Here is a 16,560-nt window from a genome sequence, read left to right as displayed (position 1 = left end):
ACAGACAGACAGATAGGAGTTATAACAATGAAAGAAATCTGGCATCATTAATACAATTCAACTCTTGTGTCATGTTGTAGACAGATATACCCGAGAAAAAAAGATGATAAGTTAACAAACCTGTTCTAATGTTGACTGACTGAAACTGTACTCAGCAATGTCATACTTTGATTTACCTGAAGAAAATAATATAAATATCTAATACTAACATATACTGGCACAAATGTTTAGTTTATACTGATATATTATGCCTATGTTGTGAATAGAGCTTGAATTCTTGGGTCTACTTCCTAAACAAACCAATGCTGGTTGAAAATATTTGTTATTTCTTCATATGCTTTGTTTTCGCAAGTAAATTAGGAACATGATTTTAGTGTACGGTATATTTTCACTAACAAGATGCATTTTTAGGAGTCATACTTCCAGTTGAAAGAAGGGATTATTTTTAGAAGCAACTGATTTTTTGGTCATACGCTGGAATTTCAAGTTGTTACACAACCTTTAACCTCCGATTGGTTGTTTATGAGCATATTTATGAAATCAACCAATGGCATGGCATCTTGAGACTGATCTAAGTTTCAAACCTTGAACCCTGGTTTCAAGAATCAAAACCGAGTCTGGAGACCACTCTCATAATGCCACCTTGTCATTGACCAATATCAAGATTCAGATAAAATCAACCAATCATATGCCTGAGTTTTGAGAAACTGATCTTTGTGCTTTCCTCCAAAACGTATACATACTTCTTGAGAGGAGTGCCCACATTGTGAAATACAAAATGTTTTTGCATTCAGACATAGAACAATCTCATAAAAGCATTACATAAACACAATTATTTGATGCAAGTTACATGTATGCACTTCTGTTAATAATAACGTTCTCTATACTCAAACTGTTTTCAAGGATCCTGGAGCACCTGTTATGGAAAATCTATGGTAGAGCTACAGAAATCTACCTTTACCTTTTATCTTTTGTAATGCACTACTTCGGATATTTCTTTTTTAAAACATTTCAAATACACACTTTTACCTTGCTCAAGAACTGTGAAGGTTCTAGATAATGTTTCAACATTTGACTTTGGTATCTTGTATTGAACACGCTCACTGAACTGCTCCGTTACCACAGCTTCCGGAAATAACTCTCGTATGTAACCATGGAGACGTTCCATTTTTTGACGCATGGTTTCATCATCATCATTTTCGTCTGTATTCAACTTGACCTCCAGGGAGTACCCACTTCCATATTTACTTTTTAAGTGTTGACTTGAACCCAAGCATCTGAAATACAAATGTCGATTAACACTTTAAAAGATGACTTTCTAATAATTATCAAAAGTTATCTCTCATACAGTCACTTTTTTACTTATTATCGTAATCAATCATCAATCAATGCGGGAAGAAGAGAAATGTAATGGCCAGGTAATACAAATTATTGTTAAACACAAATAGACAAGAAGCTCAAAGGACCTGTACCATTTGCCTTATGTAAAAAGGGAGATAATTTTACATGTTATCATGATGTAAGCAGTTTAATACAATTTTAATTATCATGATTTTAGAGGTATAAAAGCTTTATATTTATCATGGTGTTAGATGTAAGAAAGAGAGATAGCCTTATATTTATCACAGTGTTAGAGGCATAAAAAGTAGACACCTTCATATTTGTGACGGGTGTTGAGGTATAAAAGGCAGATGATCTATATAAAGAGAGATGAATTTACTTACTCCATTTTTCCATTCACCATGATTGCTATTCTTGAACAAAGTGCGTCTGCTTCTTCCATGTAATGAGTGGTCAATATAGCACCTCTATCAGAGTGTTCAAAACTGTTCGATATTGTGTCCCTGTAATAGTTTATATAATTATTTTTAAAGAAGTTATAATAAACAAAATCGTAAATGGCCAGTTTTCTGGAAATCATGTATCACCTGATCAAAAAATCAATTGCCTTGCTCTTACTGAGTAAAGATCGGAACAAGTATCTTCATTGATAAATGGGATCTCACATTCTCCTAAATATCAAGATTTCTCTTTTAGAGTTCCAGATTTATTTAATTTTATTACATATTTTCTGTTAATGTAAAATGTAAGTAAAACTAAGCTATTTTCTGGTAATAATCTGTAAATTATTAGTGAATATTACTTCAGCATGCTATTTATGAACTGTTTTTCAACTGACAACTTTCCCACATGAAAGAGTGTTGGAGAACTACTGCATCACTTACTACCCTAGTTTTACAGGCAGCTAACATTTCATGCACTGCATCATTTATACATACCAGAGAAATCTTTTAGATTGTGGATCCATGCCTGTAGATGGTTCATCAAACAAGACAATGCTTGGTTTACCCAGCATACTCATACAGTAACTCAGCTGAAATAAACAGATTTTAAATCATGAAGCCTACATGTGTATAAACCACAGCATACTTTGGCTGTCTAAGTATTGCTATTGTTGTTGTTTTTTGACATAACGATGGTACTCATATGACAGTTTTTTGTGTAATTAGTTGGCCAATGAAAGTCATCCATACAAATTACTGGTTCTCATTCTGCTTTGCAGGCAAAAAGGTAAACAGGTCTGGCAGTGCACTTGGGCAGTGTTAAACGAGTGTAACATAACTCAGACAACCACGCATTTCAAATGCGACATCTGTAAGGCAGCCTAAAAACTTTGTCACAATCCAACTACACCCCAGATATTATTTATTTGTTTAATCACCATTTCTGACAGTATTTAATTTGAATTCAACAGTAAATTAGTAATCAATAACTTTCAAGTCATTTCTACTAAGAAATCTATGTATGAGGCTCAATGGCCAAGTGGTTAGGGTCACTGACAATAAATCTGTTGCCACTGTGGGTTCAAAACCTCAAATGGCCCTTTATGGGTGTAGAATACTTTTATGCGAAGAAGCCGTCCAGCTAGCTTTGCCTGGAATAATATCCAGAGGAGGGGCACATGTACTGGGTATTTCTCCATCTGAAGCTAAGTCGTTGATGTATTGCCAATAACTTTTAAGTTCATCCACCGCACTCACCACTCCTTCCCCAAGCAATGTATAAGTATGTATACATTATAGTCAAAACACATACTCACAACCTCAGTGAATAAGACAACAAACTATACAACCGTGTTCTCATTTCATTTACTTATAAACAGAACAATTTACACTGAGAGGCTACCTAATAAAAAGATTACTGTTTTTTATGTCCTATGGTAGACCTTCATAGCCAGATTTTACTGTACATTAGCTTACCTTTCTTTTAGTTCCTCCAGATAAGTCTTTTGCTTTCTTTGTCTTATGTTCGTCTAACTTCAAGTTATCAATGAAACTGAAAGGCATAAAAAGACAACGTTCTAGTTAACCGTCAGGTATCAACGAAACTGAAAGGCACAAAAAGACAACATTCTAGTTAACTGTCAGGTTTCAATGAAACTGAAAGGCACAAAAAGACAATACTCTAGTTAACTGTCAGGTTTCAATGAAACTGAAAGGCACAAAAAAGACAACATTCTAGTTCACTGTCAGGTTTCAATGAAACTGAAAGGCACAAAAAGACAATATTCTAGTTAACTGTCAGTTTTCAATGAAACTGAAGTACACAGAAACACTACTGTTTGATTTACATAACCCGTAACAGATCTTTTCATGAATTGCTACTACAACGTATTTCAAGATCTAGACATAAACTTTACATCATTCTTGACCTCTTCCAAGGTGGAAGTAGGATCTTTTTAAATTTTAAAATATTGTTCAAAATATCATTTCTATGGCTAACAATGTACTTTTCCCATCTTAAAAAGTAGACAAAATTACACTTTCCAAAAAAAAAAAAAAAAGAAAAAAAAAGAATAAAAAGAAAGAACAAGAGCTGTCTCCATAGGATGACATATGCCCCCGATGGCACTTTGAATGAGTAGTTATGGCCGATGTTAGAGTTTAGGACCTTTGACCTACGGAGCTGGGTCTTGCGCGCGACACGTCGTCTTACTGTGCCACACATTCATGCGTAGTTATTTTAAAATCCATGCATGAATGACAAAGATATGGACCGGACACGCTTATCAATGCACTATCATGAAAAATGACCTTTAACGTCTAAGTGGGACCTTGACCTTTGAGCTACGGACCTGGGTCTTGCGCGCGACACGTCGTCTTACTGTGGTACACATTCATGCCAAGTTATTTGAAAATCCATCCATGGTTGACAAATATATGGACTGGACACGCCCATCAATGCACTATCCTTTAATGTCTAAGTGTGACCTTGACCTTTGAGCTACGGACATGGGTCTTGCGCGCGACATGTCGTCTTACTGTGGTACACATTCATGCCAAGTTATTTGAAAATCCATCCATCGATGACAAAGATATGGACCGGACACGCCCATCAATGCACTATCCTTTAATGTCTAAGTGTGACCTTGACCTTTGAGCTACGGACCTGGGTCTTGCGCGCGACACGTTGTCTTACTGTGGTACACATTCATGCCAAGTTATTTGAAAATCCATCCATCGATGACAAAGATATGGACCGGACACGCCCATCAATGCACTCTCCTTTAATGTCTAAGTGTGACCTTGACCTTTGAGCTACGGACCTGGGTCTTGCGCGCGACACATTGTCTTACTGTGGTACACATTCATGCCAAGTTATTTGAAAATCCATCCATCGATGACAAAGATATGGACCGGACACGCCCATTAATGCACTATCCTTTAATGTCTAAGTGTGACCTTGACCTTTGAGCTACGGACCTGGGTCTTGCGCGCGACACGTCGTCTTACTGTGGTACACATTCATGCCAAGTTATTTGAAAATCCATCCATCGATGACAAAGATATGGACTGGACACGCCCATCAATGCACTCTCCTTTAATGTCTAAGTGTGACCTTGACCTTTGAGCTACGGACCTGGGTCTTGCGCGCGACACGTCATCTTACTGTGGTACACATTCATGCCAAGTTATTTGAAAATCCATCCATCGATGACAAAGATATGGACCGGACACGAAAATTGCGGACAGACTGACAGACTGACAGACCGACAGACTGACAGACCGACAGACGGTTCAAAAACTATATGCCTCCCTTCGGGGGCATAAAAATTAATGCACTGTATCTGGTATCAAAAACTGTTGAAATTTACAATGGAATACTCTGTCAAACTTGTTTTTTTAATCATTAAATCAAACCTAATTAAAATATTTCATTTCTTTAGAATGGTGTATAATATAAATGGTACTGTCTTAAAAAGAAATCAATGAAAAAAACCTTGTTACCAAATGTGGATCAAAATGTACACTACAATATCTACTGACAATTCATCTAATCACTGAATACAATCAAACCTGCCGTGCAGTACCTCCTAACTAAATCTTTGATGATGTGTGTGTGTGTGTTCAGGTTTAACGTCTTTTTCAACAATTTTTCAGTCATATAAACGATGGTGTCTACTTGTAGCAGTGAGCACAATGCCCAACTTTATAGTGCTGCCTCACTGGAATATCACGCCATAGACACGTGGCATGATACCCCATCCAGTCACATTATACTGACACCGGGCTGACCAGTCCTAGCACTATCACCTTAATGCTGAGCGTCAAGCGAGGAAGCTGCTAGTACCATTTTTTACGTCTTTGGTATGACGCGGCCGGGGATCGAACCCACGACCTCCCGCACTCGAAGCGGACGCTCTACCACTAGGCTACCGATACTAGTAAATGAAATATATGATCATATTTCTCATTAAATTAAAACAAAGAAGAAAACTAGATGTGTGTCCATAGGACATAGGTGTCCCCCACTCCTGTCAATGTATATTGTTTTATGGCTCTATGTGAAATATTTTTAAGATGCTTGTGACAAAAGCCTTTACGAACTTTATCTGTAGTTTTCACTAAGTCAAGGACCATAACTCTGGCCTAGCTGAGTGAAATCCCCCAAAACACTAGGTGCACAACTTCACATGCTATAAAACAATCCAAAATGTCTTATAACTCTAGCTCAAGTACACTTTGAGATACATGGGACACAAACTTTTATTTTCTGACTTAGTCAAGGACCATAACTCTGGTCTTGCAAAATGAAATTATAAAAAAACAAACTCACAGGCACAAATTCACCTGCTGATAACATTCCATTTTTGACTAAGTCAAGGGCCATAACTCTGGGCTGGCTGTGTGTTCTACTGGAAACTTTTCAAGAAGTCATAGAAGCAACACTGTGAGATTTCACCGTGGAATCATTTTTTGTGAGAAAAATTTTGTAGTTTCTGACAAAACATCTATTTTGTTGTTTTTTTAAAAAGGAATTAATTGATTAGAAATTTAAGAGACATATAAATTTGAATTTCATGTGTTCATTCTGGGTAAAGCAATCTCTTAGCCTACTCTGTACATGTATTGCATTGCTGTGTTTGGGGTGCTCCGTGCTTTTGGGAAATTTACCCTTACCTTTTATTAATCCCCCGCTGTGGCGGAGGGATTATAGGAATGGTCTGCGTCCGTCCTTCCGTCCGTCCGTCCGTCCGTCCTTCCGTCCGTAACAAATTCGTGTCCGGTCCATATCTCCTAAACCCCTTGAAGGATTTTCATGAAACTTGGGTCAAATGATCACCTCATCAAGACGATGTGCAGAACCCATGAGTCAGCCTTGTCGGTTCAAGGTCAAGGTCACAACTCAAGGTCAAAGGTTTGAGCCTGCCATTTTGTGTCCGCTCTATATCTCCTAAACCCCTTGAAGGAATTTTGTGAAACTTGGGTCAAATGATCACCTCATCAAGACGATGTGCAGAACCCATGAGTCAGCCATGCCGGCTCAAGGTCAAGGTCACAACTCAAGGTCAAAGGTTTGAGCCTTCCATTTTGTGTCCGCTCTATATCTCTTAAACCCCTTGAAGGAATTTTATAAAACTTGGGTCAAATGATCACCTCATCAAGACGATGTGCAGAACCCATGAGTCAGTCATGCCGGCTCAAGGTCAAGGTCACAACTTAGGGTCAAAGGTTTGAACCTTCCATTTTGTGTCCGCTCTATATCTCCTAAACCCCTTGAAGGATTTTCATCAAACTTGGGTCAAACGATCACCTCATCAAGGCGATGTGCAGAACTTATGAGTCAGCCATGTCAGCTCAAGGTCAAGGTCACAACTGAAGGACAAAGGTTTTAGCCTTCCATTTCGTGTCCACTCTATATCTCCTAAACCCCTTGAAGGAATTTTATAAAACCTGGGTCAAATGATTACCTCATCAAGACGATGAGTCAACCATGCCAGCTCAAGGTCAAGGTCACAACTATGGGTCGAAGGTTTGAGCCTTCCATTTGGTGTCCACTCTGTATCTCCTTAACCCCTTGAAGGATTTTCATCAAACTTTGGTCAAATGATCACCTCATCAAGAACTCATGAGACAGCCATGTCAACTCAAAGTCAAGGTCACAACTGAAGGTCAAAGGTTTCAGCTCTGTATCTCCTAAACCCCTTGAAGGATTTTCATGAAACTTTGGTCAAATGATCACCTCATCAAGACGTTGTGCAGAATTCTTGAGTCAGCCGTGTCAGTTCAAGGTCAAGGTCACAGCTAAAATCAAAGGTTTTACCCTTTCACTATCCATAGCAGTGGCGGGGGATTTAGCTGTCTTTCAGACTGCCTTGTTTTTTCATAAAAGGCCACTAAATGTTTTTAATCATTTTACAGTACCACAAGATTTTTTTGTAGATATATACTTACAAATTAGTGACCTCAGGTACAAGGTCAGCTGGGATTCCCCTTGTTAATGCGTAACAATCAAGATGATCCTTCAATGACATCTCTAACCACAATGCATCATGCTGTGGACAATAACCCATAGCCTGGAATGCCTGAGACATGCTGGATCGTATGTCGTATCCTCCAACCATTACCTGAAAGTTACACATACTCTACATATCTATGCTTTAAAGCAAGGTCATCTGGAAATTAAGTGAAATGAGAATTTGAACTGAAGCATCTTCTGCAATATGCATTCTCCTGAATATTATCATCTCCAGTATGCAGTTTCTTGGATATAACTTTCTGCAGAATGCAATTTCTTGAATATAATCTTCTGCAGTATGCAGTATCCTACTATAATCTTCTGCAGTATGCAATATCCTGGATATAATCTTCTGCAGTATGCAATATCCTGGATAGAATCTTCTGCAGTATGCAGTTTCCTACTATAATCTTCTGCAGTATGCAATATCCTGGATATAATCTTCTGCAGTATGCAGTATCGTAGATATATATATCGTAACTGATATACATTCTGCTAGAAGAGTCATTTATATGGGAAACCAGTGGTAGCTGTTGTACATTTTTCACTTTTTCTCCAATATAAATATCAAAATCCAAACAAAATCATTCAATATGAACAACATGATCTTTTTTCAATAAATGATAATAACAATAAACTTTCAATTTATAGTGAAGTAGTAAATAGTGAAGCTTCCTATGAAGTTTCCCTATATTCCAACCAGTGAATGTTGAGAAATACACTGGACAAGAATTGCACTATTATATAGTTTACTACTGTTGAATAACCAAAGGGCAATGACTCTGTGAAAAATCATCCTACCAGAACATGAAGACAATATGTGCATCTCTCTTGATAGTGAAGCTTCCTATCAAGTTTCACTAAATTCCAACCAGTGGTTGCCGAGAAATACTCAGGACATGAATTGTTGGATGGACAGACAGACAAATGAAGACAGATGGAGATGTGACTACATGCTTCTCCTTTGGGGAGTATAGCAAACAAATAAAATTCCCACATTATTTACAACTGATAAACTGATATAATCTGAATAACCACTTCTGCCATAACCACAACATTTCATGCCATAAAATTCAATGATCTCACAGCAGTTTAAATAATTCAAATGTTTGAAGAACTGGTGCAAAATAACATTACCACCTTCTAGATTTGCCACGGTAATAAAGTTATTCACGGGTTGCCATTAATTCAGAAAAAGATTTTCATTTCCGTATGCCGAATCCAGGCTTTATTCTACGTTATCCAGATAAATGACGTTGCGCCATCACTTCCAGTTAATCAAATCTGCAGAACTACCTTAAGGTATCTAATGTAATGAAACTAACCTTTCCTTTATCAGGACTGACATCAGCTGTCATCATGTTTAAGAAGTCTAATGTAATGAAACTAACCTTTTCTTTATCAGGACTAACATCAGCTGTCATCATGTTTAAGAAGTCTAATGTAATGAAACTAACCTTTTCTTTATCAGGACTGACATCTGCTATCATCATGTTTAAGGTGTCTAATGTTGTGAAAATAACCTTTCCTTTATCAGGACTGACATCAGCTGTCATCATGTTTAAGAAGTCTAATGTAATGAAACTAACCTTTTCTTTATCAGGACTAACATCAGCTGTCATCATGTTTAAGAAGTCTAATGTAATGAAACTAACCTTTTCTTTATCAGGACTGACATCTGTTATCATCATGTTTAAGGTGTCTAATGTTGTGAAAATAACCTTTCCTATATCAGGACTGACATCAGCTGTCATCATGTTTAAGAAGTCTAATGTAATGAAACTAACCTTTTCTTTATCAGGACTGACATCTGCTATCATCATGTTTAAGGTGTCTAATGTTGTGAAACTAACCTTTCCTGTATCAGGACTGACATCAGCTATCATCATGTTTAAGAAGTCTAATGTAATGAAACTAACCTTTCCTTTATCAGGACTGACATCAGCTGTCATCATGTTTAAGAAGTCTAATGTAATGAAACTAACCTTTTCTTCATCAGGGCTGACATCTGCTATCATCATGTTTAAGGTGTCTAATGTTGTGAAACTCACCTTTCCTTTATCAGGACTGACATCAGCTGTCATCATGTTTAAGAAGTCTAATGTAATGAAACTAACCTTTTCTTTATCAGGACTGACATCTGCTATCATCATGGTTAAGGTGTCTAATGTTGTGAAACTAACCTTTCCTGTATCAGGACTGACATCAGCTATCATCATGTTTTAGCAGTCTAATGTAATGAAACTAACCTTTCCTTATCAGGACCGACGTCTGCTATCATCATGTTTAAAGTGTATAATCTTGTGAAATAAACTTTTCCTTATCAGGACTGACATCTTCTACCATCATGTTTAAGAAGTCTAATGTAATGAAACTAACCTTTCCTTTATCAGGACTGACATCAGCTGTCATCATGTTTAAGAAGTCTAATGTAGTGAAACTAACCTTTCCTTTATCAGGACTGACATCAGCTGTCATCATGTTTAAGAAGTCTAATGTAGTGAAACTAACCTTTCCTTTATCAGGACTGACATCAGCTGTCATCATGTTTAAGAAGTCTAATGTTGTGAAACTAACCTTTCCTTTATCAGGACTGACATCAGCTGTCATCATGTTTAAGAAGTCTAATGTAATGAAACTAACCTTTCCTTTATCAGGACTGACATCAGCTTTCATCATGTTTAAGAAGTCTAATGTAATGAAACTAACCTTTCCTTTATCAGGACTGACATCAGCTATCATCATGTTTAAGAAGTCTAATGTAATGAAACTAACCTTTCCTTTATCAGGACTGACATCTGCTATCATCATGTTTAAGGTGTCTAATGTTGTGAAACTAACCTTTCCTTTATCAGGACTGACATCAGCTGTCATCATGTTTAAGAAGTCTAATGTAGTGAAACTAACCTTTCCTTTATCAGGACTGACATCAGCTGTCATCATGTTTAAGAAGTCTAATGTAGTGAAACTAACCTTTCCTTTATCAGGACTGACATCAGCTGTCATCATGTTTAAGAAGTCTAATGTAGTGAAACTAACCTTTCCTTTATCAGGACTGACATCAGCTGTCATCATGTTTAAGAAGTCTAATGTAGTGAAACTAACCTTTCCTATATCAGGACTGACATCAGCTGTCATCATGTTTAAGAAGTCTAATGTTGTGAAACTAACCTTTCCTTTATCAGGACTGACATCAGCTGTCATCATGTTTAAGAAGTCTAATGTAATGAAACTAACCTTTCCTTTATCAGGACTGACATCAGCTTTCATCATGTTTAAGAAGTCTAATGTAATGAAACTAACCTTTCCTTTATCAGGACTGACATCAACTATCATCATGTTTAAGAAGTCTAATGTAATGAAACTAACCTTTCCTTTATCAGGACTGACATCTGCTATCATCATGTTTAAGGTGTCTAATGTTGTGAAACTAACCTTTCCTTTATCAGGACTGATATCAGCTATCATCATGTTTAAGAAGTCTAATGTTGTGAAACTAACCTTTCCTTTATCAGGACTGACATCAGCTATCATCATGTTTAAGGTGGTTGTTTTCCCTGCACCGTTTGGTCCCAGCAATCCAAACACTTCTCCAGCTTCCACAGCAAATGTCTGGTTTCTCACAGCAACCTTTACTGATTCCTCCTTCTTTGCCTTCTTGCAACAGTTTGAGTCTCCGCCATCTTTCTTAAATTCTTTCCGAAGATTTTCTGCGATGGCTACAGGAAGCTGTGAAATGTATAAATACTTCCAATTCTCAGGGTATATTTCATAAATTAATCAAGCAACAATTCCAAGACTGCTTATGTTAATAACCTATCAAAAGCGTGAACAATATCAACAGTTTATAGCTAACACCAGTTTCATTAGTGAGTTAGCAAAGCATACAAAAGGACAGCTAAAATTAGGTATAAGAACATTATGTGAGATACAAATTCAGGACAATAAGCACAATAAATTATGACACAAAGAAACATTTTGCACCCTGCATACCTGAGCCTAAGGATTTAAAAGGTGTTTGAGAGAGTCACTTTGTAAAGAATTCTGTTTTTCCGTACACAGGATCTCTATAACTATCTGGTTCTGAACAGATCAAGGACATTTGACTCGGAAAACATGAATGTCAAAAGTAACTAAAGGCTTAGGTTTTCTACGATGGCAGACATGTTCATTTTGTGAAATATCATATAAAATCTCAGACTTGTTTCCACTGTAACATAAAAGCACAAATGATTATGTCTTTACCAAATGATACAAAGAAAAATGCCGACTATGAATCATGAGCTTGCCTTTCTAAGGTACCTGGAAAGGTTCATGCTGCAGGATGCAGCTGTGATAGTGGGTATGTTCTTTTGCTTTTGTTAGTAATATTATCAAGTCATCTGAGTAGCAACAAACATGATCTTGATACAGTTCTTGATCGAGCAAAAACATCAGTTTTTGAGAAATCAAAATATACAGAAAATAGATAAGGAATTTGGCTGTGTGCCATTTGAATTACTCAAGTAAGCCCAAGTGCTACATCCAACTATGCTTGAACACACATGTATTATACTTGCTTTTAAGATTATCTCTATGAATGGCTTAGAATAACAACTTAAAATGTTACTTTATTAGAAATATCACAATTCTGACATTTGCTGAAAATTGCAGATAGGTAGTGTCATATAACCACATAGCTGCCCTGCTGTATGCCTTGGTTAAATCACAAGTAAACATAAAGATGGTTTAACGGCCCCAACATCTTCAAAATGCAAGTGGAATCAGTCATCCAAAAGGAAGCAAAAGCCTAAAAAGTCACAACATCTCGCGTTCAAAAAACTTAAATTTGATGAAAATCCAGACTCTTTACTAAAAACAAATACACAGAAACATGTTAATTTAAGTAGCTGTTACTAGAAACACAGGGTAAAATGTTAAATTGTACCTCATTATGTGGCCGTCTACTCATTTCTCTAACTCGCTCCCGTTCTGCTGTCACATCCTCATCTTCACCATCAACTATATCAAGGTTTGAGGAGGGTATTACTGTTGCCTTGGATTTACCTGGTTTACATGCTTCTTTGACATCTCCACCAGTTTTACGAATATCAAGGACTCTCATCAGAAAGAAGTATGCCACAATGTGGAAAATGGACTGAAATACAAAAACATAATTATACACTTGAACTGGGAAACATAAGTGAAGTGAAGTAAAACAAGAGTGCCAGAATGTCACAATATATGCCAGTCATAGCAAGTTTCTTTACACTAGCACCTGTATTTGCAAATGGAATTTTCATTCTGCGGTTGTGTAGTAACAGTTGAGTATTGTAATTCTTTTGTTTTTCTAAATCCACAAAAAAACTCCTTACCAGGTAGAGATTATCAGATACCTTAAAATACACCTAAAATTTGAAAGTAACATCTTTGTTGTACCACAGAAAAGTGGTCTTGGTTTTTTCCCTATGGTCAATTATAAAACGGTTACAATATAAGTTATTTATAGTAACAACTAAGGGAAGTTAATCTTAAAAGAAAAAAAAATTCTAAGTCCACACAAAAATCCTTACCAAGTAGAGATAGGTCAAAATACACCTCAAAATTGGATGTAACATGCATGTTGTACTACAGAAAAGTAGTCTCAATTTTTCCCTACGACTAGTAATGAAAAAGTTAAATATAAGCTATTTATAGTAACTACAAAGGGAAGTAATTCTAAAGAAGGGACCTGCGCATGACACTCCGTCCCATGATGGATGGTGTACAATTGTGCCAAGTAACATCAAAATCCCTCCATGCATGAAGAAGAAATGCTCTGGACAAAGTCATTTTTTGCATCTGATCTTTGTCCTCTTAAGTGTGACCTTGACCTTATACCTAGGGACCTGGTTCTTGTGCATGACACTCCATCTCATGGTGGTGAACGTTTGTGCCAAGTTATATCAAAATCCCTCTATGCATGAAGAAGAAATGCTCTGGACAAAGTTTACGTTCTTGTATCCTTTGACCTCTATGTGTGACCTTAGACCTAGGGATCTGGTTCTTTCGCATGACACTTCGTCTCATGATGGTGAACAAGTGTGCCAAGTTACATCAAAATCCCTCCATGCATGAAGAAGATATGCTCCGGACAGTCATTCTTGAATTTGACCTTTGACCTTGACCTAAGGACCTGGTTCTTGTGCAAGACACTCTGTCTCATGATGGTGAACACTTGTGCCAAGTTTCATCAAAATCCCTCCATGCATGAAGAAGATATACTCCGGAAAAAGTCTGTGGACGCTGCCTGCCAACCTGGCCGCCCGCCAGGGGCGTTCCCACAATACGTCCCGTTTTTCAAATTGGCGTAAAAAAATTGACAAAACTTGCATCTATAAAGCATGCCTCCAAGGCTGATATGCAAAAAAGTTGTAAATCTGAACAAATTAGGCATGTCATTTGTAAACAAGAGCTGTCACTATAAATGACAAATGCCTCCGAAGCGTGCCCAAGAATGCTTCTGTAACAGTTGTCTGCGCAAAATAAATAAAAATCCTAATAATGACCTTGACCCGAGAGACCTGGATGTGCATGGCACATCATCTCATTATAGGAACATTTATGCCAAGTTATTTTAAAATCCCTTCATCAATGGCAGAGTTATGGACCGGACAAGAAACAGAGCATGTTAATCTATAATCTCTAAGTGTGTCCTTGACCTTAGAGCTAGGATCTTGGGCATAACACATCATCTCATTCTAGGGAACATTTATGCCAAGTAATTTCAAAATCCCTTAATAAATGGGAGTGTTATGAACCGGACAAAAAACAGAAAATGTTAACATTTGACTTCTAAGTGTGACCTTGACCTTGGAGCTCAGGGTCTGGGTCTTGCACATGACACATCATCTCATTATAGGGAACATTTATGCCAAGGAATTTTAAAATCCCTTCACCGATGGCAGAGTTATGGACCAGACAATAAACAGACCGTGTAAACCTTTAACCTCCAAGTGTGACCTTCACCTTAGAGCAAGGGGTCTGAATCTTGCGCATGACACATTGTCTCATTATGGGAAACATTTATGCCAAGTAATTTCAAAATCTCTTGATGAATGGCAGAGTTATGAACCGGACACGAAACAGACCCTGTTAACCTTTGACTTCTAAGTGTGACCTTGACCTTGGAGCTAGGGGTCTGGATCTTTTGCAGGACACATTGTCTCATTATGGTGAACATTTACGCCAAGTTATTTTTAAATCCCTTCATGGATGGCAGAGTTATAGACCGGACACGAAACAGACTCTGTTAACCTTTGACCTCTAAGTTAGACCTTGACCTTGGAGGTAGGAGTCTGGGTCATGTGCAAGACATGTCGCCTCATTATGGTGAACATTTATGCCAAGTTATTCCAAAATCTCTTCATGGATGGCAGAGTTATAGACCGGACACAAATTTACACGGAAGCATTTTTTGTAGTTTTCAATGGGAGTTATAAGATAGAAGAGTAAATGTGTGCTAACAAGGAGCTCATATCTTGTTTTAACACACCTTTTTCTAAATATGCACACTCCACATGTAGGTATAATAGCCCTTTACACATAACCAAAAATAAATCATCACAGTATACAAGTAAGTTTCAATCCTTTCCCATTAGTGACTACTGAGACACCAACTTACACAGACTTAACCAAATTGTGACGCCAACGGCAACAGATGGTGACTGCTCTATTGAACAGTCAAAGCAAAATTGAAAACTTTTTTGCATAAACTTGACAGTGTAAAGTTTACATACTACTTTTTTAAAGGAATATTTAAACATTTGTCTGCTCCTCACAGAAGTCGTATAAGAATGAATTGTATCGAAGTGACAGCTGAATTAATTACTAGGAACTTACTGTCAGATAGCAGATTGGTATATTACTTGACATCTTGAAATAGTCACCAAACGCTATCGAATCTTCTTGATTTATCCAATAAGCCCTCTGGTATACCTACAAAAATATTACATGTTCAATAACAATAAAAGAGGAAGTTCACAGCAGTAAACTATGGACAATATTTTAAATTCTTGAGGAGAAAACTTACAACAAAATCTTAACATCTATAATGCAAAACTGATTACATTATTGTTAAAACCCTTGAGGAAGACAAAAACAGTCAGTTTCAAATACAAGCCTATAATATCCTTGTACTACTTTACAAATATCAACTAGATTGATGGAACATTCAAACGGAAACTGTTTTTGTATATTTACACCAATAATCTATAAAATATGTAACTGAAGCTTTAAAATGAATGTTATTTTCTAAAACTGTCCCTTGAAAGGGTTATGGTTTTCAAACTGACAAAACTTTTTGTTTATGAAACTTACTGAGTAAATTCAGAACTAGTTTTGCCCTCAGTAAAGGACTTACCTTGTCTATGTAGTATAGACCTCCAAATATATTATACGGTGGAATTAGGACTTACCTTGTCTATGTAGTATAGACCTCCAAATATATTATACGGTGGAATTAGGACTTACCTTGTCTATGTAGTATAGACCTCCAAATATATTATACGGTGGAATTAGGACTTACCTTGTCTATGTAGTATAGACCGCCAAATATATTATACGGTGGAATTAGGAAACTGAATATATAATGCATTATTTCTGCTGTGTCTGGATTGACAATCATATCAATAATTGCCACTGGAATGTATGGTAAATATCCTATCTGTAATGCAAAAATATGAGAGGTATATAAAAACATGTGCAGTATATATCCTGTCACATAAAAACATGTGAGGTATA

At 36.9% G+C, this 16,560-nt stretch overlaps 1 protein-coding gene across 5 annotated transcripts in view; it reads right to left on the bottom strand.

Annotated features, from left to right (window-relative positions):
* The window catches only part of LOC123548541 (cholesterol transporter ABCA5-like), a 68,564-nt gene that overhangs the window by 12,043 nt on the left and 39,961 nt on the right, over nucleotides 1-16,560 (bottom strand). For all 5 annotated transcript variants that reach the window (XR_008371419.1, XM_053546208.1, XM_053546209.1 and 2 more), the window contains 10 exons: nucleotides 16,346-16,483; nucleotides 15,661-15,756; nucleotides 12,728-12,937; nucleotides 11,302-11,529; nucleotides 7,737-7,909; nucleotides 3,261-3,336; nucleotides 2,280-2,374; nucleotides 1,725-1,844; nucleotides 1,030-1,277; nucleotides 121-176 (listed from right to left, as the gene is read on the bottom strand). Coding sequence is in view for 4 of the 5 variants with exons in the window: in XM_053546208.1 (XP_053402183.1) it covers nucleotides 121-176; nucleotides 1,030-1,277; nucleotides 1,725-1,844; nucleotides 2,280-2,374; nucleotides 3,261-3,336; nucleotides 7,737-7,909; nucleotides 11,302-11,529; nucleotides 12,728-12,937; nucleotides 15,661-15,756; nucleotides 16,346-16,483 (1,440 nt within the window). In the remaining variant the exon portion in view is untranslated. The remainder of the gene's footprint in view (nucleotides 1-120; nucleotides 177-1,029; nucleotides 1,278-1,724; nucleotides 1,845-2,279; nucleotides 2,375-3,260; nucleotides 3,337-7,736; nucleotides 7,910-11,301; nucleotides 11,530-12,727; nucleotides 12,938-15,660; nucleotides 15,757-16,345; nucleotides 16,484-16,560) is intronic.

Source organism: Mercenaria mercenaria, chromosome 6 (assembly GCF_021730395.1).
Source record: "Mercenaria mercenaria strain notata chromosome 6, MADL_Memer_1, whole genome shotgun sequence".
Classification (NCBI taxonomy): domain Eukaryota; kingdom Metazoa; phylum Mollusca; class Bivalvia; order Venerida; family Veneridae; genus Mercenaria; species Mercenaria mercenaria.
This window is presented reverse-complemented; position numbering and strand designations above follow the sequence as displayed.